Source organism: Natator depressus, chromosome 2 (assembly GCF_965152275.1).
Source record: "Natator depressus isolate rNatDep1 chromosome 2, rNatDep2.hap1, whole genome shotgun sequence".
Classification (NCBI taxonomy): Eukaryota; Metazoa; Chordata; order Testudines; family Cheloniidae; genus Natator; species Natator depressus.
Genome location: NC_134235.1, coordinates 229,574,751 through 229,601,475, shown reverse-complemented (window position 1 = coordinate 229,601,475; position 26,725 = coordinate 229,574,751). Strand labels below are relative to the sequence as shown.

Here is a 26,725-nt window from a genome sequence, read left to right as displayed (position 1 = left end):
AGAAAAAAGGCGCGGAATGATTGTCTGCCGTTTTTCTGACGGAGGGAGGGGCAACTGACGACATGGCTTACAGGGTTGGCTTACAGGGAATTAAAATCAACAAAGGGGGTGGCTTTACATCAAGGAGTATTTCAGGCAGGACTTCACGGAGGGTTCCAATAAGAAATGGTGCACCTAAGTAATTGTTCTTATTGGAACAAGCAGGTTGGTCTGGCCTCTGATTGATACATGGCTAGATTTACCTCGCTGCACCTTCTCTGTGAGTGACTAGAGGAATGAGTCCCCTAGACGGGGGGGAAGCAAATGAGTAAAAACAAATCTGGTCTATTTCTTGTTTTGATCCACTCCATCTATCTTTTACATCTTTGGCTGGCAGCAGATGGTGCAGAAGGACTGCAAGCCATCCACATCTCATGGCTGCTCGGCAGAAGATGGTACAATAGGACTGCTTGCCATCCTCATCTCTTGCCTGCCCAGCAGAAGATGGTACAGTAGGACTGCTAGTAATCCGTATCGCCTGCCTGCTCGCCATAAGATGGTTCAATAGGACTGACTGCAGGACTAAAGAGAATGACCTGGTCAAGTCACTTCTAATGTAGTCCCTGCACCCATGTCTGCCCAGGCGCTCCAGGCTGATGCGGCCAGGAGCACCTCGGACATGACGATGACAGCTACCAGTCCTATTGTACCGTCTGCTGCCACAAGGCAAGGGGTTGTTGTTGCTGTGTAGCAATGCAGTACTATGTCTGCCAGCACCCAGGAGACATACGGTGACGGTTACCTGAGCAGGCTCCATGCTTGCCGTGGTATGGCGAGTGCACAAGTAACTCAAGAAAAAAGGCGCGAAACGATTGTCTGCTGCTGCTTTCACAAGGGAGGGAGGGAGGGAACGGGGGCCTGACGACATGTACCCAGAACCATCCGTGACAATGTTTTAGCCCCATGAGGCATTGGGATCTCAACCCAGAATTCCAATGGGCAGCGGAGACTGTGGGATAGCTACCCACAGTGCAACACTCCGGAAGTCAACGCTTGCCTCGGTACTGTGGAAGCACTCTGCCGAGTTAATGCACTTAATGCACTTAGAGCATTTTCTGTGGGACACACACACTCGAATATATAAAGACGATTTCTAAAAAACCAACTTCTATAAATTCGACCTAATTTCTTAGTGTAGACATACCCTAGGACTCCTAAGTCTCTTACTTCCTCTTACCTTCACTTAAATTTAGTTTATATTACCACTGGGATAATTTTAGACTTGTGCGTTTACCCTTTGGTTTCTCTGCAATTCCAGCAGATGAATTTTCTAAAGACATAACAAATCTCATTCTTTAACCCATTTATCTTCAGAATAAATGTTTGTAACCAGCCTGTTTCTCTCATTGTACAGAGACAGATGATGCAGTTGTGGATTTCACACTTTGATAATTTTTGGGAAGATTTTCCTTTGGGGCTCAAATTTTCCAGATTTGGTCTCTGCCTAGAGGCAATTGTTTTTAAAATATGTATTTTTTTTTAAGATTGAGGAAAACTCCTTCAACCCTTTTTGAAGAGTTAGGAGGGGAGACTTATTTAAAGCATTTTGAGATAGTTTTTCTGCTTCGTCCTTTTTTTTGTTTTGTTTGGTTTGGTTTTTTTTGTTCAATGAACAGCCTACAAACCTTGAATGTAAATCAGCCTTATTGAGGAATCCGTCATTAGTTGAGGTTGGGACAAAAATTAAAAAGTAAAATATTATAAGCAATTACAGTAAGAGGAAGCACTTGTGAGCATGCTCATTTGGTCGCTGCTAAGATTTTAGCAGAGCCTAGAAAAGGTTGTAAAGGCTAGTACACTTTTGGGTACTGCATTAATTTTAGTTACAAATTTTTTTGTTTTCAAAGCCCTTCAGGGAATTTAGCCACATCTCTCCCATTATTTTTAACTATAATTATAAATTGCTTTGAAAAAAATCAGTGGAAAGCTATTCATAATTGGATATTTGTGTACCAGTAAATTAAGATCACAAATAACCTATAAATCTTCAAATATCAAATACTACTAGCAGTCTGTGACTGCAAAATCACTGCTTCATCATCTGTCTCTACAGTGAAAAAAAGTTTCTTGTGAACATCTAGTCTTAAAATAGTTGGGAATAAGAATGAAATTTACTTTATCTTCATTAAACTCCTCCACATGCAATTCACCTAGAGGAAATCAAAACCTTGGGGTAAACTCGCAAGCGAAATATCTTGTGGTGGAAGGGAAGTGTTGGGACAGTTTCTTCAAATCAGTGTTTTGGAGTTTGGTAATGAGAAAGTCGTTCATCTGTCTTCTCATGTGGCCCATATCAAGAGTAACAGAGTCATTTATATCCGAGGGAGATCAGTGGTCTTTGTGAAGTACATTGGTGGTCTCTGTCCAGTTCTTACTGAACAAATGTTAGGTTTATAGAACACCCCATTGCAATAGCATTGACCACAGACAATAGCTGTGAATCTTAATGGAAAGGGAGAGGGTGAGGACTGAGTGATCACGGAGCCTGAACTCTCCTCTCTCCCCTAGGGGTGGACTCATTAGGCCAGAATTAAGGCTTATTGGTGGTGTGCTACTTGTGCTGTACCTATTGTGGGGATAAATGGAAGACCTCGGGGCTAGCTACCCTGCTGTGACTAAGATAAGTGACTTTTACTTTTCACTTCCCTGATCCTGGGGCCACCATGGAGCCATCCTGAACCCAGTATAATTTAGAGCAGCCTTGCAGATGTTCTAAACTACATGCAGCTGTCTGAAGTCCCAAGAGGTAAGCAACAGACCACAGTGTTCCATTGACCCCCTGCTTTTCTCTGCGAACACCCCCTATGCCAGGAGATGGGGAGCAAAAAGGCAAAAACCTCATTGGGGGAATCCTCAGCATGGCAGATCTGCCAGATTTGCAACTGCTTTGCACTGCTGGAGGCGCACAAAGCAAGTGGAATAGAGGTGACAATCTGGCCCTGCAATCTTCAAGGCAGTGCACAAATTAATTGACCTTTGAACAGAAAATATGAACTGTCCAGGTTACAGTAAAATGGGATGCAATAAAGTTATAATGTCTCCATTTTATAATGCAAATTTTCACTTGAACTGATTTGCTAGAGCTGTCTTTTTGTCATGATTAAAGTATCTTTCGTTCTGCAAGTACAGTATTAATGTAATCCAGATTCCATTCATTTAATACAGACCAAAGATGTGCACTGCTTTGTGCAACTTTCTGGTGAGCAAGGCTGTTTACAAGACATTTTCCTGAGACCACCCAACTCATTTCACTTGTAGCCTGCACTAGATCCAAGCACTGGTCTCTAGAGAAATAAAAGAAATGTAGTAATTCACGGCTCCACCCAGTTCAAAAGACATGACTTAATACAGAAGAAATTTAAAAGGCTGTACTGCCAGTCAGCATCGAAGTCAAACAAACTATTAACTTGCAAACTCTGAGAAGTGAAGTGGTAATAGATATATTTTTGTTTCTTTCCCGAGGTCCTCTCAGCATCTCAGGACACACAGGGTTTTGTGTAAAATAAAAATGATAAATCAGTATTGAACAGATGAAAAAAGTTTAGAGTATAACCATGTCTTAATGTTCTACTGCTAATGTTCCTCTGTTTTGACATGTGTAGCCTTTTCTCCATTTCCTTATATTTCACTAGTATTCATTTACGTGATTAGCAAATAACACTGAATCACTAGTTCAGTCTTTGTTTTGTTTTTGTTTTACTTTGGCCTACAGTCACATTAGTGCTATAACAAATTTGCTTTTCATTGAAGCCAGTTAAAATTTTGCTTGAGTAAAAACAGAGGGTCAGCTACAGTAATGAGGAACTTGGCCACGTTGAGTGCAGTGAGGAGCAATACCACTCTGGTGGAATTTGGGACTAAATGACTGGCTGCTGTACCCATCATTAGAGCTGGTTGGGAATTTTTAGACAAATCTTTTTTTTTTTTTGGTTGAAAAATGCTAATTTGTCAAAACTGAAACTGCATGGGACAGGGTCAGGATCAATCAATTTCACCATTTGAAAAAATGTGTTTAAAAAAAAAGTTTTGAAATTGTCAATATTAAATGAAAATTTCTGGTTTGAGACAATTTTTCATTTAGAAAATTAAGCTAATTAGACTGAAAAAGTTAAAAAATGAAAAAAGGTCAAAATTGAAACAGTGTTTCAAAATTATTGATGTGAAACATTTTGATTGACTCAAAATGGGGGGAAACATTTTTTTCTGTTTGTGGGTATTTTCAACTTTTCATCCTGATTTGAGATGGGAAAAAGTTTCAAACTCAGCTATTCATAGGATGGGAAAATTGTTTCCCATCCAGCTCTGAGAACTAGTGTGGAAATGGTACAGGGCCGTGGCCTCACCTCTAGACCATTCCCTGTAGGCTGCTCTTCAGACCCATTTGTGGGGTTCAGAAAAATGAAGACGGTTCTTGCACCCTTTCTCCTTCAGTCCCTGCACATCCAAGCACAGGCCCTGAAAGATTAGCCCCTGTAAATGGCGAAACGAGAAGTCCTCTTGTCTCTGAAATTTCCAGAATAGATTTAAGATTTTTCCGATTTTAGTTTTTGTATTTTGTAAGTGACAGGCTATTTTTTGGGGGGGGAGGGGGAGAGGGAGAGGGTGTCTTGAAAGATGGCCAGAAGACAGTAAACAATGGGTAATGAGAAATGGCAGTGATTTTGTGTTTAGAGGAGGTACCCTGAAGTACCATAGGGATAGGAAATGTCTTATTTAACCTCTTCATTAGTGCTCTGGAAAAGACAGTAAAGAGCATGTGCATGACATTCCCAGATGGTCCTATTTTGGGGAGGAGTTGTAAACCTCAATTAGAACATAGACATTATAGGAAGGTAGCTAGTGAGATTAGAAACATGGGCTGGAAATAACAAAATGAGATTCCAGTTGGAAAAAAATAAATTATAATTTGGAGTAAAGTAATCTGAAACATAGATATTAAATGGGATGAAGCAAAGCAATCTGGGAAGCAGCATGCTGAAAGAGGCCTAAATGTAAGAGTGGACACAAATTAGACATGACTTTGCAATGTGATACCAACAGGTCTGCTGAGAAAGACCAATGCAGTTTTGATGCTGCATAGACAAAGGCATCATGTCATATAGCAGAGATTCTTTGTGGCCACCTGGCATACTGCGTTCAGATTTAAGCACAACTTTGCCAGAAAAAGTTGAATAGACTGGAGGAAGTTCAGAGAAGACCAGATATTGTATGGGCTTGAGGGCAGGGTGGATTGATTTAAATCAAAACAATTTGAATCACCAATTTTAATCATGATTTAAATCAACAAACAGGCAACCTGGATTTAAATAATCAATTTTAATCGTGTTTTGCGTTTGTGCTTTTTAGTTATTTTCCTAAAAAAAATTTGACTCATTGGTTGGTAACCATTCAAACATGATGATTTGCAACTAAATATAGCCTGTACACTAAATTTCTGTTGAATGATGTAATAGTTTTTTTCATCTGACATCTATGATTCTCTGAATTTTTGATGCTTAAGACTTAGTTCAATGTTAATTTGAGATTCCAAATCCAGAGAAGTCAGAAAATTTGGAAGTGAAATTCCTATGGTAACCATAACTCCATGCCTTTCTGTATGCATTATTAGTATTACAAGTTTATATTATGCTGTGCAATGTCACTATTTGTCAAGTATTTGTATTAAAGTATGAGTTAGCCATGTATGAGAAATATCTTTATCTTCAAGGTTTGTATAATAAATTATCAGATTTTTGTACTGAAATGGAATTTTCCTAACCACTGGATGATATATAGATACTGATGCATGACTGTTTGTTTTTTCATGGTTATGCAATTCTATGCACCCAGATTGATTCTGGGTGTCTGAATTGACTACTTACTGCATGGTAGTTCCCAATAGCCATACTGAATATTCTTGTATTCTGACATCAATTATCAGCTAATCAGAACACAGATTTACATAACTGTTTGCAGTTGTGTCACAGTAGCTAGTGTTTGAAGATGCAGTTCTCTTTCTGATTGGCTACTGTAATCCCTGTGCTCTGAATGGCTCTCGTGTTCAGACTTACCGAACTGTTTGCCAGCAATGAATATGCTGCTCCAGCGTCTTCCTTTCGGCTGAAGCCAAAAATACCAATACGCAAAGGAAATAGTCCTGTAAAATTGCTGAAAGGGATTTTTTTTTTTTTTTTTTTTTTTACGTTTAAAAGTCCAGTCTTTCATTAATCTCCCTCCTCCTGGGTATCTTTTTCTCCTTTTACTTCAACCCTGAAGCCAGAAAGGCTCTGTTCCCCACAACAGCCGTTGTATATTTGTGTTTTATTTGGGAGAATCCCACCTTCTCTAGTGTAGAAACACAATGTAAAAATGTTGTAGTTATTCTGGTGAGATAGGTCTAATATGTGCTAGAAGTGGTTCTCTTACTTCTTAGGTTCCCATACTTGACTTCCAGTAATGTAGGTTTTTCCATAAGGTGCTTCTATAGCATTTGGTGCCAAAACACCTGACCTGTAAGTACTGAAACTGAAAGTAGCATTTTGCTGCTTCAAATCATAGCAATATATCTTTCTTATACAGATTGCTTGTTTTATATTCCGTCCATCTCCAAGGGTTCAAAATTTCCCAGGAACCTATTTGAAATTTTTTATGTTGTGTAACATTGAAGAGGTTGTTGGAGGTTGTATGCCATACCTGAAGGATCATAAAAACAGATATTGAAAGATTTAATCCAGATTGCTGCTTTCTGTTCATATGGATGTATTGTGATGTGAAATTTAAAACCTGCAAAAATTTCATATATAGTCTTTGTTCTTCTTCGAGTGCTTGCTCATGTCCATTCCATTGTACATGTGTGTGCTCGCCACATGCACTGGTGCTTGAAGTTTTTTCCTTAGTGGTATCCATAGGGGACCTGCTCTGGCACCTGCACTGGTATAAGGGGCTCCGCTGGCTCCTCCCTCCCTCAGTTCCTTCTTACTGCCCGCGATGGTGCTGGAACATCTCCTTGCCTTTGCAAGCTTTCCTATCTCTACTGTACCTAGTAGTGAATTTGTTGTATATAGTTGTTTAAAGTTGTATAGTTAGTAGTTCGTTAAGTGTTGTTAGAAATAGTTAGTCCCATATGGGACTTAGCCTTCAGACGGGGCATGCCCCAGTCCCGAGCTTCAAACCTTGTGACTTACAAAAAACTTATGCCAGACAGTGATCCGCAGTGAAGTGTTTAGGGAAAAACCCACATGGGTGACAAGTGTCGCATTTGCAAGAGCTTCAGGCCGCAGACCAAGAAGGAGTGGGACGTTTGACACAGAGGACTCCTTATGGAGTTGGCCCTCACACCAGCCACGGACCCGACAAGATCGGACTCTGCTCCAAGCACCGCGGCCTCGGTGTGGAGCGTGCCACTGGCACTGATCTCTGACCGGCACCGATCCACATCCCTGGTACTGGCTAAAAAGCAAAACCCAGAGGGGACGTTCTCCTACATCCTGTAAATGGAAGGAGAGAGCCAAAGGAGAGCAGAGACCCACCAAATGGTGGCTAGGCTCCAACTCCAATTGAGCTGTCGAGCCCAGTTCAAGTCCCTGCCACCACCCTGGGAAGCAGCAGAGGCACTCAACACCTGGCAGTGCCGTCCGCACCAGAGGCCTTTCAGACCGCTAAGGACTTATTGTCCCTTCCGCTGCTGCCAAGCCGACCACTGAGGTGCCCTATTCAAGGGGTAAACCTCCCCTGGCACCCTTCCGGTAGTCTCCATCAGTGTGGCACCGCTCCCCACCACAGGGGGTGCTCCACCAGCGTTCACCTGAACAATGCCACCAGCCCCCGGACGTGGGTCTGCTTACCTTCCAGAGTTCCCAGCATCTGTCCCCGGACTCTAGACAGCATTCCTTGAGATCACAGCGACAATCACTGGCGGTCTGGCGCAGACCTGCAGAGGCATGGCACCAGTTCCCAGTGCCCAGAGCATCCAAGGCATTCTCCCAGGCAACAGCACCATTCCGGAGGGTCGAGACACCGGTCCCTGGAGTCCCATCTCCGGATTGCCATTACAGATCACTACAGGCACCTTGTTGGACTCCGAGACTGTGATCTTCTCGCTCCCATTCCCGCTCCTGGTCAACGAAGCGACACCGCTGTCTAAACATGAGGCGTCGATCACCAGGGTACCATCGCCAATCTGCCAAACACTGCCACCAGTCACTAGAGTCTCAGCACCGAGAGCCATCACCCCAATCAAGGTCCCCAAAGGAGGTCTGTGGACAGAGCCGACAGGATTGGCGTAGAGAGGCAGCCTCAGTATCGTCCTGGTCCCCCAGACAAGTCTCTCCCTCCTTGTGCTAGGACAGCGAGAAGGAGAACCTGCCCACCGGAGGCGTTGGCATTCCCCTCTAGTGGCCCAGAGGGGACCTTGATCCCAGGGCTATGGCCAGCCCCCTGGCAACTATGGAACCCCTGGGAGTTTCCCCACCCATCACAGGGGCATTGGTCAGTCTCAGGGGCATCTGAAAGATGGTCAGCGACAGTCTCCTGCCCACCCCCTGGCTCGGACGCGGAGTCAGAACAGACTCTCCAGGGACAGCCAAATTCGGCTGAGGCTCCCCTAGCAGAAGCGGTGGAGTTGGCAGACCCACCTGTACCTGCCTTATCATCATCTTTGCCAGATGAGGCGATAGTGGGGCCCTCTCATATGGTCCCCAAGGATAATGCAAGGCCCACCAGGAGCTTTTGAATAGGGTGGCATCAAATGTGGGGCTGGAAGCCAAGGAACTGGCGGAGCCCACGGACTCCCTGTTTGATGTGCTAAGTGCAGCAGCCCCCTCCAAGATGGCATTGCCAGCACACGAGGGAGTGGTGAAAATTTTACTAAGGCCCTGTGGCAGACACCCTCCTCTCTGCCTCCCATCTCTAAGTGGGCGAAAAGAAAATACTATGTCCCTGCCAAGGGTTTGAGTATCTTTATAGCCACCCTCTCCCAAGCTCACTGGTTGTGTTGGCAGCCAACGAGCATGACAGACAGGGCCAACCGGGATAGATTCCTAAGAATAAGGACACAAAGAGGCTCAATCTCTTTGGTAGAAAGATTTATTCTACGTACAGCCTCTAGCTCAGAGTGGCCAACCATCAGGCCTTACTTGGCCATTTTAACTTTAATATCTGGCAGTCCATGGCCAACTTTGTGGACTCAATGCCAGAGGCTCAGAAAGGAATGCTCAATGGCTATCCTCTTTGCCACCAGACAGAACAGAAAGTGTCATCAGTTCTGCTCTCTCCAGTGCCTCAGCTGAGGCTCACTTTCGTTGCCTTTCTCCTGTCCATGGTCAGGAGACCTGATGAATACCTTCCTACCAATTCTGCTCATCAGCAAAGCCCTCTCAAAAATCAAGAGGGATGAGGAACAGGTCATTATGATCGCCCCAGCATGGCCTCGCCAGCATTGGTTTGGCATGCTCATGGACCTGCCCATAACAATCTTGTGGCCATTTTCCCAGCCACCCAGACCTACTCTCGCAGGATCACGATTGGTTCCTGCACCCGAACCTTGCCCCTCTCCACCTCACAGCTTGGATGCTGCATGGCTGAATCAAGAGGAACAAACCTGCTCTAGTCAGGTACAGCAGGTTTTCTTGGAGAGCAGAAAGCCCTCCACCAGAGCAACTTACCTGGCAAAACAAAAGCATTTCTTCTGCTGGGCATTGGAGCGCAATATCCCCCCGACCCAGTCATCTCTGCAGTCCATTCTGGATTATCTGTTTCACTTAAAGCACCAGGGCCTCACCTTCTCTTTGATCAAGGTGCACCTGGCAGCCATATTGGCCTTCCATTCTCGCATCCAGGGTAGATCGGTATTCTCGCATGAGATGTCGATCAGGTTCCTGAAAGGTCTTAAAAGGCTCTTTCGTTCCTCTGATCCGGGACTTGGTTCCCCAGTGGGACCTCAACCTGGTCCTCTCCAGGCTCACGGGTCCACCCGTTGAGCCTATGGCTTTTTGTTCCCTTCCCACTTGTTGTTGTGGAAGGTTGCATTCCTCATAGCTATTACCTTGGCGAGACGTGTCTCCGAGTTTAAAGCCCTCACTTCGGAGCCCCCATACATGGTATACTACAAGGACAAGGTCCAGCTGCAGCCCCATCCGGCCTTCCTGCCAAAGGTGGTATTGCACTTCCATGTCAACCAGGATATCTTCTTCCCAGCGTTTTGTCCAATGCCGCACACAACCAATGAGGAGTGGTGGCAGCACACTCTAGATGTCAGGCGTGCCATTGCTTTCTACCTGGAGCGCACCAAGCCCTTCCACAGATCGACCCAGCTCTTTATCGCGATAGCTGACAGGACAAAGGGTCTTCCAATGTCCTCTCAGAGGATTTCGAATTGGATCACCACCTGCATCTGTACTTGTTACGAGTTGGCGCAGGCTGTGCCACCACCGATAGCGAAGGCTCACTCGACAAGGGCGCAGGCATCTTTGGCTGCCTTCCTGGAGCATGTCCCTGTCCAGGACATCTGCAGGGCCACGACATGGTCTACAGTACACACGTTCACGATGCATTACGCCATCACTCAGCATGCCAGAGAGGATGCTGGCTTCGGCAGAGCTATATTGCAATCAACATGTTGATGAACTCCTACGTGCCTCTGGTGGTACTGCTTGTGAGTCATCTACAATGGAATGGACATAAGCAAGCAGTCAAAGAAGAAAAGAGGATTACCTTTCATAACTGTTGTTGTTCGAGATATGTTGCTCATGTCCATTCTATGATCTGCCCTCCTTCTGCTCTGTCGGAGTTCCAGCAAGAAGGAACTGAGGGGTGGGGAGCCAGCAGTATGCCTTATACTGGTGCATATGCACACCACTCCAGAGGCACCAGAGCCAGTCCCCTACGGATCCCACTGAGGGAAAAACTTCGAGCACCAGTGCTTGTAGCAAGCACATACACCTACAATGGAATGGACATGAGCAACACATCTCAAAGAACAACAGTTACGAAAGGTAACCATCTTTTTCAGTAATCAAGTCCTTAGTAGTGTGCAGATAGGACTCCAAAATATCTTCCGTGTTTTCATTTAATTTTCAGATGAGCAGTTTGTTTACGTTAAGTTTTCCAGAAAAGTTGTATAGTGTATCACAAGGCTTTCTCAGCTTTTGCAACCAGAAGAGTGATTAAATTTCCAATTACAATTCTAGTTCATTTCAGATATTTTCAATGTCTTTGCCTTATATAGCTGTTTCAACCAGTTCACTTGATTTTTAAGGGCTAATCTATTTTGCTCTAGGCCAAATAGTTTATTATTTGTTTTTGATGATTTTTTCATATGAAGAACTTATAGAAAAATACATTCTATATCTTTTCCATTTTGTATTTAGTATTAAAAAAAAATTCCTTAGGACGCATGTTTTTTTTTTACTTTGTTTTTTAAGAAAAAAGCACTGAACTTTTTTATTTAAAAATGTAAGGGGTGCAATCCTCTCCCCACTTTGTCCCTGTTTCTCTGGGTAAAGGGGCTGGAGCAGCATAAAGGGGATCTTAAAAGCCCCCAATCCAGCTGGGGAGAATTTTCCCAGCATAGGAACTGCAAAGACAGCTGTAAGACTGTCTTCTGAGGGCCCTCTTTTACATGTCCTGATGTAGGGGTGAGGCTGGGGGTGAGAAGGCTGTCTTGTGGGTGGGACTGCAGCATGTAGCACTATGGAGTGTTTAGAAAACATTGTGACCCATAAGGTAGTCTAGGAAGGCTGCTGTTATTTAGATAGGCACTTAGTCTGAATTATGCCAGCCTAAGGTCAGGAGGGTGCAAAAGTGGGTTGAAGCTAACATAGCTCCTCTCCACCTGCACTGCAAGAAATACCTCTCTTTGAGGTGCACCACAGAATCTCACACAAGGCATATAATAAATATAAGGTCAAGTGGAATATATCCATATTGTTGATGGTGAAGAACTGCAGATAAGGGATGTGTTGCACTAATTTATAACATAGAGTCTCTCTAGTAAACTCCAGCTGAGGATATCGGATGAGTATCCTGCAATCTTTGTATCCAGTACTTTTGAAAAACAGGACACCTATAAAGGTGTTTAATTATGGACTTAGAAACCGAATTGGAGGCACCAATTTTTAAAATCATGGTCATGTGATTTTAACAAGTTAAATTTTTTTTAAAGGAAATAGTTTTCTTTTTAAAAGTTGATAAAATATAAGAAAAATGTTCAAAAGTTGCACATTTTGTAATTTTTTCATAGCTGTACAGTTTTCTGAAGTTACTAATAAATTAGGTCACGTTAAGAAAATACTGGTTCTGCAGCTGTTTCTTAAAGTTAGATTAACACTCTCCCTAAAATTATACAGTATTAGCTTAGTGCCTGTACTGACTTGGCAAAAACTCTATCGATTATTTTTATTTCTTACCTATTCTCTTTCTTTAATTGGGAAGAATGTACTTCCTCAGCAGGCCTAGAATTACTTTTTTGTTTTTGGTTTGTTTTTTTACTTTAATCTGTGTTACTCATTTAAGACATCCGTGCACTTCCATCAAAAATTAATTTTCTGTCCTGATTGTGTGGTCCAGTCCTTTACTACTGATATTAAAGGGTTTTGACTACAGCTTCTTGGAAAATTTCAATCTGAATGATTTTCTGATGAAAAATGCAATTTCCGCAAAAATCAAAATTTACCATGGTATAATCAAAATGAAATATTTTGTTTCAGGTCAGTTTGACCCGAATCAGAATATTCATTTTATTGAATTGACCTGACACATTTCATTTGAATCCGTTAAAAAAAGATTAAAATTTGTATTTCCCTATGTGTGAGATTAAGACACATGTAGACAGGGATGTCTGTAAAATCAATACATCCTTTTATTTTTCAAAATAAATTAAGTGCATTGGTTCTTAAATAGGCTAGAACTCATCACGAGTAACACCTGTAGGTGCGTTCTATCTATATCCATAGTGATTCTGCTAATAAGAAAATGCACTACAGGTGTTTATCAAGTGATGATGTTCTCTTGGTTTTTTCCCTTTTCTTATTGTAAGAGGTGTATGTGGCACGTTAAGGGCAAAGATACTGTTCCAGACCAGTCAGAATAAGAAAGAATGAACAGGGGAACATCACTTCTCTGGAAAAAAAAATTAAATACCGTTAGTATTTGTATATATTGGTGAGAGCAGAAATATAAATAATCTCACATGCAGATAGAGACAAGTTGAGAAAGAAATCTATTAAGGAGAAGATTGTCAGGCCAAAAGAGACAAGCTTATAGAATGATTCTGCCATATATTAGTACTAAGACTTGACATAAAAATAATGGTAATTGGAATTACAGGAGCCAAAGAATCCAAAACTGTTTATTTTTTTCTGTTCTAACACTTACTTTTAAATTGTATTTAATGATGTATTATCTTTCTTCTTTCAGAATGATCAGTCTACACAAGATATGCAGATAATAGGAGGAGATGATCTTTCAAAGCTGACTGGAAAGGTTTATTAATTTTAAATTTTAAATAGAAAACTAAGTAGTACATCAACTAAGAAGCTGTTGGAAAAAGGGGTCTGATTCTATATGGAAGAAGAACACAATCTGTATTAGGTGTACATTTGGAAATGTAACACTTTTATAGTTTAACCAATTCATTTAAATGAATGTAGTTTTATTTCATTTCTTTTTGTAAACAAGGAACAAAGTTCTGTCCTGTTATGTCTCTGTAACTCCATTATGTGTAATGGGATTGCAGGGGTATAACTGGGGCAGAATGTAGCCCATATTGAAGATTCTAATATTTTGTTGAATTGTAAAAAATTTAATTGTGGGAATTGTAAGTTGCTTAACTGAATCAGATAGGATATTTTATTTCCAGTATTTGGCAATCTGAAGAGCATTCTGTATGACTGAGTTTCCTTTTCCACTATGGCTGAACATACTGATGATGAAAGAGAAATAGAGATTTGATTCATTGAAAAGACTGTTTTGATCCAAGCATAGCTATTCAAAGCAGTACTTAAAGAGGAAGGAAGAATGATTTCATTACGCAGATGGTCTATGTGGAAAATAGGCAGAAAAGTAAGCTTAACTGTGAATTAACACAATATAATACCCATTTTGTTATTTACACTAAAAAGGCAGTTATTCTTGTATTAACTGGCATTGTATAACATCAGTTTCCTCTGCAAAACAGATTAAAATGTGGCATTAATACGATCATTTTGAGCACAATACTCCCAGTTGAATCTCTCCCATCTAATTGCACTACCTGCTGCTATACCCCTTCGTGCGTAGATGACAAGCTCTGCTGCCTGTCACACAGTTGGGGAGGGCAATAGCCTGTGAATGCTATGCCTGCAATTGGGGCTGTCTCTTATTCAGGCCATAAAATAATACGGAGGCTGTTTCTGCCCCAGCCTGTTGCACAGCTGCACAAGGGCCCTAATTTAGCTTTAACATTTATTTTTTATAAATGCTTATTTATTTTAATTAGCATGTATTATGATTCATTTTGCATTACTTCTTGTATACAATCCTGTATAGCTGAATTTCTTTTGTTTTGTTTCAGAGTGTGTTAATCGTGGAGGTAAGGTGGCTAGTCATATAATATTATACATAGATAATAAAGTCCTAAAATACTGTCAGTGATAATGTTCACCCTTCACGATGTGGGAGGGCAATAAAGAAAGGAAGCATTTTATTTGGGTGTTGACCCCTCCACCACCTCAGATAGGCTTACTGATGACACCATATTTGTGCTGCTCTCATGGGTTAGTGCAGGATCCAGTCTCGTGTGCCCAGGAAACTTCCTGGCTGCACCACCTGCTCTTTTTTTAGTGATGTCATCACAAATTGCTGCTTTCTTCTGCTAGTGGTTCAGTAGTTTGGGGGACAGTAGAGGCTCTCCTAAGCTCCCTGATTGCATGGCTTTGGGATGGAACTGGTAAAATGATATGGTCCTGGATATCCCTCAGAGCTTCAATGCTGTGTATGTCTTGTTCACAGACTGGTTCAGACTGTCTTTCTTTGAAGTGCCCATGACTGAGTATCAGCACTGTTCATTCTGGAGTGTTCCATCATGCCAGCACTTCAAAGGAAAGTGGCTAGCTTGAAGCAGTGATCTTGAGAGAGAGAGAGGTGGTGGAAAGCAGATATCAGCTGGAGGGAACTTCAAAAGCTCTGTCTGTATCTGTAGTTATCTTTAAACGTAGCATATACGTTACAGGGAGGAAAGCCACATAGGCCATATTTGTAAACACATCCGTATGTGATTAGCATACCAGCTAAGTCTGCCCATGAGGGGAAGAGTTGTGAGGGTAAGCAGCATGGAAGGTGACATGAGGGAATTTAATAGTGGGCAGGATTTTGAATTTGTCAGTGTGGAAGGAAAAATCAAAAAGTAAAGAGATCCATTGATTGTATGAATAATAAAGCAGGACCCTTGGTATTGTGTAGCACTTGTTTCTTCAACAGTGATTTAACAGTCCCCCCAATACTAGGGAACCCCACATGACCAGGCTTGGCATTGCGGCTATCTCACTGTGTTAACACCCCCTGCCAACAGTCATCCAGTGCTGTGGTGGTATCTTTCTTAATAACCCATCCAGTCAGCCCTTCAGCCAGGTCTCAGTCTTTGGTCCTCCCCATCCGGGGTCTCAGTTGTTCAAAACTAAAAGTCCAAAAATGTCTTAACACAACAGAGACTTCCGCTTTCTCTGGGGCAGAAAGTTCTATCAGGGTCTCTCCCAGGCCTTCCTGCCTGGAGCACTTTCCCCTGCTGACTCTGGGCCACTTCCTGCTCTGAGCTTCCTGCCTGTATAGGAACCTCCCTCCAGCTCTTTCCCCATCTGGGCTTTATCGCTACTTAACCATGGGTCCTTTTTACACAAGAATTACCTGATTCCTCTCAGGTGAGGCCCGTTCTGTAATCGGGTTGCTTTAGCCCCATACTCTCCTAAAGGATAAAAAAAATCTGCAGCAAATTATATTAAAATGGGTAGATATTGTATGTCATGATTTTGGAATGGCTTTCGACTCAGTCCCACATGACCATCTCATAAGCAAACTAGGGAAATATGGTCTAGATGAATTTACTATAAGGAGAGTAGATAACTGGTTGAAAAACTATACTCAAAGAGCAGTTATCACTGGTTCATTGTCAAACTGGGAGGATGTATTAAGTGGGATCCGACAGGAGTCTGCCTTTGGTCTGGTAGTATTGAATATTAACTTTAATGACTTGGAGTGGAGAGTATGCATATAAAATTTGTGTATGACACCAAGCTGGGAGGAGTTGCAAGCACTTTGGGGGATGGGATTAGAATTTAAAACAACTTTGACAAATTGGAGAATTGGTCTGAAATTAACATGATGAAATTCAATAAAGTACAAAGTATTTAACTTAGGAATGAAAAATAAAATACATAGATACGAAATGGGGAATAATTGGTTATCTGGTAGCACTGCAGAAAAGGATCTGGGTGTTATAGTGGATCACAAATTGCCTATGAACCAATAATGTGATGCAGTTGTGAAAAGGGGTTCTTATTCTAGGATGTCTTATCAAGAGTGTCCTATGTAAAACATGGAAGGTAGCTGTCCTGCTGTACTTGACACTGGTGATGCCTCAGCTGGAGTACTATGTCCAATTCTGGGCACCACAGTATAAAAAAGATGTGAACAAATTGGAGAGAGTCCAGAGGAGAGCTACAAAAAAAAGATAAAAGGTGTAGAAAAGCTGAGCTATGAGGAAAGGTTAAAAAAAAAAAGAGGCATGTTTAGTCTTATGAAAAAAGACTAATGGGGAACTTGAAATAGTCTTCAAATATATTAAGGATTGTTATAAAGAGGATGGTGATTCATTGTTATCCATATCCACTGAAGGTAGGACAAGGCATAAAGGGCTTAATCTCTAGCAAGGGAGTTTTAGGTTAGATATTAGGAAAAACTTTCTAACTATAAAGGTAGTAAAACTCTGGAATAGGCTTCCAAGGAAGACTGTGGAATCTCCATCATTGGAAGTTTTTAAGAACGGATTAGACCAACAACTTTCAGAGAAGGTCTAGGTATTTTTGGTCCTGTCTTAGAGCTGGACTAGATAACCTCTTGAGGTCCCTTCAAACCCTGCATTTCTATGATTACATGACAAAATGCTTCTTAGGGCTAAATTCTGTCCTTGGATGCACAAGTGCTGAGATACTATGATCATGGGCTTGATATAAGAAATCTGATGGTTATGTGTATGCAGTGCCCACTGAAGTCAGCAGAATCCCCACTAGTGCATCCAAGGGCAGAATTTAGCTCTTTACAGCAGAAAGCAGGCAATCCTCCAACCGGTTTGTATTTCTCTTGAATTGTACCCCAGTGGGGAGGGTGCCTCGTTCAAAGAATTGAACCGCTTCTCCAACTTTTTCCGGATATTACTTCCGGTACATTAGGGGAAGAAAACAAAACCATAATTTCCCCAGAAATAAAAATATGAAACAGTTCTAATTTTACTCAAGTTTCCTGTTCCATGATTATTTTTTCCTTAATATATTTTTCATGTTTTGCAAAGGATATTATTGGAACTGGGAGGACCATGAAGGCTCTGCTTAATAACATAGAAAAATACAAGCCAAAGATGATTAAGGTGGCAAGGTGAGTAAAATATTCACAAAAGTCATGTTTAACTATTAAAAGAAAATAAATGGTTACTCTAATGGTGGCACAACATGATTTCCTGTGGAGGATCAAGTCTGATTTAATCATGTTGCACTACACTATTTTTCTGGGAGCTCTACAGAGACAGCTGTCTGAGTCACTAAGATGGGGGTGGAGAAGAGGAGAAGAAATCCTTTTGTACTGTTTTGCAGTTAACCTGTTAGCTATTTAAAGAGTGGTGGCACTGATGGACTTTGTAGGGAAGCATGCCCATCTCTTCTCTGCTAGGAGGACATTGATATTCTGGAGAGGAGAAGCAGAAATGGAGTGGGAATCCTTACCGTTCTGAGATATTTGGAGAAAATGAATATATTTTTTGATGTAAGTTCTCCAGACAAATCCAACTTTTTATATTAAAAAATCTTTTTTTTTTTAATGATAGTTTGTTGGTGAAAAGAACATCCCAACCTGATGGGTACAGACCTGACTGTAAGTGCTCTTGTGAGAATTTTCTTTACATCATGATCCAGTAATCTAACATAACTCTAACTGTAGCATTGTATACCATTCTACCACCACTGTGCAGGGTTTTAGCTTCTGCCATAAGTAATCTCCTGGCCAGTGAGACTAGGGACTGCATAGTCATGATAGAGACTGCTGCAGTTTGGAAGGTCTGACCTCATTAGTATACCCTGGCTACTAACACCCTAAACAGTTTTTTTTTAGTCTTGTGTTCCCTGCTGAAAACTTTACAAGAAAATCATTAATTTACCTATGACAAGCAAGTGCTTTCCCTTCTATCTTTGGTAACAGTGTGGGTTAGCAAGTCCTTTTCTTCCCACCCCTCATTATGTCCTTAAAAGAACCACCAGTTTCCTTCTAAACGGAAAGTTATGTCTTTTGTAGCATCGTTATTTGCAGGCTGTTGAGTTTGATGACAATAACAAAACAATTTTGTTAAAACAAGTATCCTTATTTAAAGCTTAGTTTTGTTTATTTGATAGACAGTGATAATTATAAGTAACCTATCAAAAAGCACATGATTTCCTTTTTTTCTTTCTCTGATCATTTGTCTGCCGTTTGCTGCTCTGCTGTCAGTCAGCATGCACTTCTTTGAAATGCTGATACCACACTATGAATAATAAGGTCGATCAGGGGGAAGATGATAGGGGAGGAACCAAGCTACTACCATGATAGTAGGTTCGTTAGAGTAAAGGACACAATGAATGATAGGCATGTGAGCTAAAATTTGAGGGAGCTGGATCTGCATGGGGAAGACCCACCAGCACTTGCTACTGAGGAGGAGAGTAGGTGTCTGTTTATTCGGGAAAAGGAGAAGAAAGGGGGTCTGCCTGCACTAGGTAGATGGTGAAATGAAGAGATCTTGGAAAGAGGGTAGGTGAGTGTCTTGAGGAAGTGTGACACTGTCCATGGGAGGATATTTGTTTGGAATTTGGGGGAGAGGGAGGCTATTGTGGGGTGATATATGCTTGGAGGTCTGGCATGGACTGCACTAGGGAGAATGCATGTCTGCTGTGACCTGTGTTTCTAGCATAGTATCCTGGTCTATGACCAAGTCATTCCACCCTGAGGCACTTTCTATACATCATTTTGGTTTCATGACTCTCTTTTGATGTATGGAATTTGGGCCGTTATATTAAGTATATATTTCATGGGACTCACTATGGTTAAATATGTAAGTAAAATATAATCTTCAATAAGACACTTCCCTAGGGAACAACTTAAACACGTATTTTAACGTATTGTTAAAAAAAGGTATGTGCATATGACAAACTTCAAGTAAAAAGTAACAAGAAGCAGATATGATTTGTTCTCTTATTAATTCGTACTGCTGGAGTACTAATCCCAAGAGTACAAAATATTTGGGGTCACTGTCTCCTTAAATCATCCCTAGTGCTTGTGTCAGCTCTTCCAGTTAGCTGTATTTGCTCTTCCAGAGGTAGTTTATCCACAGACATTAACAGATGCAAACCCTCTTGTTTGTGTGTATGTAACATTTGTATGCCCACCTGTTTGTGTGTCTTGAAGATTCTGGCCTTATTTTTTATATTGTGAGCAATTTGGAGCAGGGTCTAGATCTTCCTGTATGGCGCTGATCCTGTACTAAACGCCACACTTACAAAGACTTACAGTTGCGCTTAGCTTTCAGCATGTGAATAGTCTCATTCACTTAATGTGTCTATTCACATACTTAAATTTAGGCATGTGCTTTACTCGTTGCAGGACAGGGGTCTTAGTTTATACAGCACCTGGCACATTTTTGATGCTATTGTAATATAATAATATTTGCTGTTCCCAAAAGAGAATACATAGACCCATATATAGGGCTATAAATTATTACCTGTGAATTATTCACTAAAAAGAATCTTTCTTTGTTTCCTCTGTAATGAAGTATAGATTGGCTTTACACATTCATGCTTAAGAAGCTGCAACCCAACTTGGGCAGAACTTTTCTGCCTTGATTCTGGCTCCTTCCACACCTGGAACCACAGAGATATATCTTAGGGCAAGATAATAGGGCTACAAAATTGCAGTGTATTATGCCACTGATTTGACAACTGCCCCTGTGTATCATCTCCTCCCGCCCGTTGGCACAGATCATTCATGCTCCAGACCCAAATAATCTGTGGCATGGGGCCACAACTGACCAGAATTAAATCTCACATAAGTGATAATGATTTGTACCTCTCTAAGGGCCAAAAGTTAACATAGCCAGAATTTGGCTCTGTATGTATACATTTTCTTATTAAGAGAACTAGTACATTAAGTAGCTTTATTGTTTGTTTAATGGATATTTACTTTTATACTATTTATTTTTCCCCATATAGATTATGGATTTGAAATTCCAAATTTATTTGTGGTAGGTTATGCCTTAGACTACAACGAGCACTTCAGAGATCTAAATGTAAGTGTTTTCAGCTATAAACAAGATATATTTTTCAGTTTGTTGGAGCCTTGAAGAGCCTGTTATTTTCCTCTCCCTTGAGGCTTTATGTTATGGCCATGGTCCTTCCAGCAGAAGAGCACTAAATAGAACTCCCTTTAGAACCTCAGACACCATTCCTAGAGGAGTCATTGTTTATCACTGTGAGCAATTCTTTCCTACCCCTTCTCTTGAGTTCTCTTCCCCCCACCTCCCAAGAGCTGAATGAGTCACTTCTGGCACACTACCATCTTCTATGAGCCTGAAGAGTGACGTCTTGACTATACTAGGATTTTTCAGATCTGTAATTCCCAATAAGTGAAGCTCAAACAGTGGAAGATGTAATGTAGATACGGCTCAGATAGCTGAGGTGTTTTACTACTGTGTCTTCTATCCCTGTTCTCAGTGAATCAGTGATAAGAGGCCTGAGACTTGTCTAGCACCTCTACTGGTACTGCCAGTGGTGGAGCTTCACCAGTTGGGAATTAGTCCAAAAATTCCTAGTGTAAACACAGCCTGAGAAATTGGGATCATGACTCAAATCTAGGTCTCTAAAGTGCAGAGTACTAATCACTAGACCATTTAGCTGGTCAAAATCAAATATATTTCTGATTAAAGACAATTCAATAATGTAATTAATTATACTGTTGCAATCTGTGTTGTGTTGTTTCAGCACATATGTGTTATCAATGACAACGGCAAAGGAAAATACAAAGTCTGAAGTAGTAGCATCCTAGCCTGAAGATCTGTAAATTCAGTGAACTAGAAATTGGACTACAATCCTTGAAACGTCTCCCTGAAAACTAATTTAGTAGACTTATGTTTCTTTCATCTCAGTATAAAAAGTGGTTTCCTCTAAGGATATTGACTTTGGTATTCAAAAGTGAGTGCTCTTCTCTAAATATGAAGCATTGGGCTTTTAAATTACAACATACTGTGTCTTGTGACTAATAACTTATCTTCCTACAAATTTGTGAATACACCTTTTCTACGTTTAGTCAGTCACACTAAATCATTTGTCATTTTTACCGTTTGTATACCTTGGAATGTCATATACAATTGCTCAGCCATAACTTTACATTGTGTTTTAAATTTGATTTTGTAATGCTGCAAAAATGTATTAACCAGAAAGTTCAGCATCACTTTAGTTCAAATAAAATCCAACTCTAATGTTCAGTTTTAATTCATACACTGTTAGGTTTCAAATGAATTTGTGTGTTTGTGTATTTCTGACAGACCACTATTATCTGCTCCATTAGAATATTTTGAACTACAGTGTACACTGAATCTTAATGATGTTATGAAATAAACCTTTAGAGGACACTCTCTTGATTTGAACTTTCAAGATGTGATGATAATGGTGTGTCATATATGTATGGATGTACTCAACTGTGTTTAATATACTGAATTTTAATTGAAAGAAAACAATGGTGGTGAGGCTTCAGTTTCTAAACTGCGTCCTTTTATTTGTATGGGACATAAGTCACAGAATTAACAATGTTTTCAAGGGCATATTTCCATAATTAAAAATAATAAAGTACAAAAGTTTAATGTTTGCCTGGCAGTTATTCCAATATAAGTTTGGTTTTCATAAAATTTTTACAAAGTTAAGACATTTCTATAGTGAATTGTCCTATTTGGGAATGCAGAAATAACTGTTTAGAAGAGTCCTACTATAAAAACAGTAAACATTTATAACAACAACTCATTATCCTAAAAAAACAAGTCAGCATCATAAATATTGCAGACTCTAGAGACTTTCTGTTTTCCTTAAACAGCATTTTTGAAAGAAGTTTGTTAATTTACCTGTTGTATTACTTTGGAAAATGTAATTATGTGCTGCATACAACTGTTCTCAATAACTTCCTGAAGGAAGCAAGTGCCAAGTAAATAACTATAACAACAACTGCTTTGTTTTGAATTGTATGAGGTATATTGTTACTAGGCTCTAGTTTCCTTTAAACTAATAAAGAAACAGTAAGAACACTTATTAGATTACACAGTTGTTTGATTTTTTTACTGCTTCAGTATTTTTGCACACCCGTTAACAGCCCTTTAAAAATTTGTATTTGAATTAGTAATCTAAACATACCCTATGTACATAACCTGTGGCATAAACTTTTCTTAACTGGATAAAATCCAGTATGTTGTTGATACAAAATAGTATAATCATAGGAATTATTGGGGGGTGGAAGGAAAATGTTTTAGCACTTCCCCCTCCCTGCCTCAACAATTTCTTTATGTTCATAAAAAGAAAAGGAGTACTACAGCTCACTTCATCGGATGCATGTAGCTCACGAAAGCTTATGCTCAAATAAATTGGTTAGTCTCTAAGGTGCCACTAGTACTCCTTTTCTTTTTGCGGATACAGACTAACACGGCTGCTACTCTGAAACCTGTCTTTATGTTCATATGTATTCTTGTTGAAAAAGGCTTTCCTGCTGTCAAGGTTCCTCCCCCACTCTGAACGCTAGGGTACAGATGTGGGGACCTGCATGAAAACCTCCTAAACTTATCTTTACCAGCTTAGGTCAAAACTTCCCCAAGGTACAAAATATTCCACCCTTTGTCCTTGGATTGGCCGCTACCACCACCAAACAAATACTGGTTACTGGGGAAGAGCTGTTTGGAAACGTCTTTCCCCCCAAATACTTCCCAAAACCTTGCACCCCACTTCCTGGACAAGGTTTGGTAAAAAGCCTCACCAATTTGCCTAGGTGACTACAGACCCAGACCCTTGGATCTTAAGAACAATGAACAATCCTCCCAACACTTGCACCCCCCCCTTTCCTGGGAAATGTTGGATAAAAAGCCTCACCAATTTGCATAGGTGACCACAGACCCAAACCCTTGGATCTGAGAACAATGAAAAAGGATTCAGTTTTCTTACAAGAAGACTTTTAATAGAAATAGAAGTAAATAGAAGTAAAGAAATCCCCTCTGTAAAATCAGGATGGTAGATACCTTACAGGGTAATTAGATTCAAAACATAGAGAATCCCTTAAGTTACAAAACCTTAAGTTACAAAAAAGACACACAGACAGAAATAGTTATTCTATTCAGCACAATTCTTTTCTCAGCCATTTAAAGAAATCATAATCTAACGCATACCTAGCTAGATTACTTACTAAAAGTTCTAAGACTCCATTCCTGGTCTATCCCCGACAAAAGCAGCATATAGACAGACAGAGACCCTTTGTTTCTCTCCCTCCTCCCAGCTTTTGAAAGTATCTTGTCTCCTCATTGGTCATTTTGGTCAGGTGCCAGCGAAGTTACCTTTAGCTTCTTAACCCTTTACAGGTGAGAGGAGTTTTCCTCTGGCAGGAGGGATTTTAAAGGGGTTTACCCTTCCCTTTATATTTATGACACCTGCATTTAATATCCTTTTTCAGTTTGCAAAAGAAAACAAACTATACCCAGCTATTCCAAGGGAGAAAGTGGTAAAGGGAGTTGCATCTCATTTTATTCTATACATTTACTAGTATTGGGATATTTGATAGCTAAGCATGGTTAGGCTCAGTTCTAGAGTTACCGTAAATATTATCTAAAATGTGTTTATCTTAATTAAAAACACACTAAAACATGATTTGCTAAATACTGAGCGCAAGTATTTAAAATGGAAATAATCCAGATTGTTGGAAAGATCAAAATTAGTAACACGTAGGAATTGTCACTGTAACAGAAGAGATTGATTCACTGGAATTTGAGAGATGCATGTTGGTTTTGTGGAGAATATATTCTGGTAAACTTGTGGAATAAACAAGTGCAGTTCACTTTTCTTGCTCAGTTATTGTTCTAACAATGAATTTGAAAAGAATGCAAACAAAGTTAGCAGAAAAGAAGTGTGCTTTTTCCTTTAACAAGACTACATTCTGTCTAAGCATTGTTTTCAGAGTTAGGACTCTATCACAGAATTTACTTGCTGGTCAGAGGTTGTGTGTTTATATAAACTATATTTTATATGTTCTCATTCTAGAAATCCTGCACCATTGCTGCATTTAACATTGTTATAAATCACTAGGTAAATTTCAATAGAACATGTAATCACTGTGAGCTAAAAGGTATTGTCCCTCCTAATTTCATACTTGAATTTTATTCCAATGAACATGTCCAGACATCTCACTTGCCGCTCCATACCTAACCAATGCATTGTTCTTTCTGTCTGCATAAAGCAATTTCATATGAAGAATTCATTTCCAATGACTTTCTTTAATAATCTGATTCCACAATACTGCCTGTGGACGTACACCACTGACTGAACTGTTCAGTAAAGTATATTTTTTTGATTAATGCTGATTTCAGTTTCTGTACAGAAGGATTGCGTTAAATGTGCAGAGACTTTTAAAAGAGCATTCTTATATTTCTATAGATATCTCTTAGTTTAATAATAATGTTTATTCCAGTTCTCACAATGTGCTTTAATTAAAGAGCCAATAAACATTTTTTTCAACTGTGGTTGCACTCTATGACTCATAAGCTTGTTGTATTTTTTTTTTAAATCAGTTCAACAACATCTGGTAAGTTATATAAGAAGAGAGGATGTTCTTTACAATCGGTTATTTTTCTGGACAATATGTTTCAATATTTGGCAGACATCCATTTTTGTCTGAATTATTCTTGTACACACCAACATTGGCACCCTTTCCCCTGCTGCCCCCCCAAAACATATTAACATATGCAGTAATTATGTTTAAAGTTAAATAAACTTTATCAATGGTCAGTTTTTAGACTTCATTCAGTTCATTCATGCTTAAGAGTTGGTCCAGTCCCAGAAAATCTGAAAGTAATCTTCTGATGATAAAGTAACAACAGGAAAAACCCACATCCTGTGACTAGCTTTAGAATGATATTTTTAATTTGTGATTTCACAGTATAAAATGCAAAAATATTCCAAATATTTAACAATTTCTGCTTAAGGGAGGATATTTAAATAATGTAAAATGTGTCTGTATCTAAAGTAATTTTTGTTTCTATACAATTTGCTGCTGCATCCCTTTCTGATTCATAATTGTGCAAAGTGAGTATAAAATGTCTGTTTTTTTTTCCACTGCTTGCTAGTAGCTTTATCAAGATTATTTAAATTTCAATTCTCAGAGAATTTTAACATGAAATTCTTAAAGTAATTTGAAAATTCAGACATTTTGCCAGGTAGTTTCTGATCTCTCTCAGAGCCAAGTTTGTTTTATTTATGCACAATGTAAGGCTTAACTGGGGATTTATTCATGATACGAGCCATTGTTCTACAAGTGGAATTACATTAATTTAACTCCAGACACTGCACTTGTAATTTTTGCTATCATTTCTTTTGACTAAGAAGGATAAAGTGAAGCCAAGTCACTTACTCTGCATCTGTTTGCCTTTTCATTTTCTCCAGATAAGATACTATGGGAGTGAAAAACTGTATTGTAATCAAATTTGGCAGGCATGAAGACTCTAATTCACTCCAGATACCTAGAGGACTTAATTCAGTTTTAGTTAAAAATAAGGAGAGAATACTGAAATCAAAAATATAGTAAGGCTGTTGTCCAGCAGACTTTAACTTGTCATTTTTATGCCAAAGTAGTTAGCTAATTAGATTTTTTTTTTTTTTTACTGTTGTAGTGCCCACCCTCTTAGTCACTTTGTTTAAGGTTCTGCCAGTGCTTCTGTTATCAAACTTTGCTGTCAGTGGTTTGTTACTTGGTGCTAATAATTCAGTCTGGACTGGGTGTTGGCATAAAATTTCTTAATCCTAAAGCAATTTTTTAATTATTACTATTTTAAAACAAAATTTAAAAACTGTATTGGCAGTTCTCTTTATAAAAGTTTTGCAAATACTGTATAGAAATGTGAGGTTTATTGGATCAAGAACCTTTTTTTTTTTTTTGAACAGTTGAATAATGTAATATGATATTGAAATTGGCAAGCAACTTTTGGGACCTAGTAGCTTTTTCAATGGAACCGTCCTATTCTCTTTGCAGCATTTGATTTAAAGGGTGTCATAGTTATATCAGGGAAAAGTTTTCAGATGGGAAAAGTGGGAAAACTTGCAGTTGATTTGGCTAAATGATGTGAAAAACTGACTGGTTCCTGAGAGTTCCAGATAAAACTTGTCAGCCGGGGCCAAGGGTGTATAAAGAAAAGAAAAGTACCTTTTGAAAT

The 26,725-nt window shown here is 39.9% G+C and overlaps 1 protein-coding gene across 1 annotated transcript in view; it reads left to right on the top strand.

The window, feature by feature from the left end:
- PRTFDC1 (phosphoribosyl transferase domain containing 1) overlaps nt 1–22,463 on the top strand; it is a 66,006-nt gene extending 43,543 nt beyond the window's left edge. The window contains exons 4-9 of the mRNA XM_074946102.1: nt 13,432–13,497; nt 14,567–14,584; nt 17,555–17,637; nt 18,083–18,129; nt 20,490–20,566; nt 21,258–22,463. Of these exons, the coding sequence (XP_074802203.1) occupies nt 13,432–13,497; nt 14,567–14,584; nt 17,555–17,637; nt 18,083–18,129; nt 20,490–20,566; nt 21,258–21,305 (339 nt within the window). The 3' untranslated portion in view covers nt 21,306–22,463. The remainder of the gene's footprint in view (nt 1–13,431; nt 13,498–14,566; nt 14,585–17,554; nt 17,638–18,082; nt 18,130–20,489; nt 20,567–21,257) is intronic.
- The last annotated feature ends 4,262 nt before the right edge of the window (nt 22,464–26,725 follow it).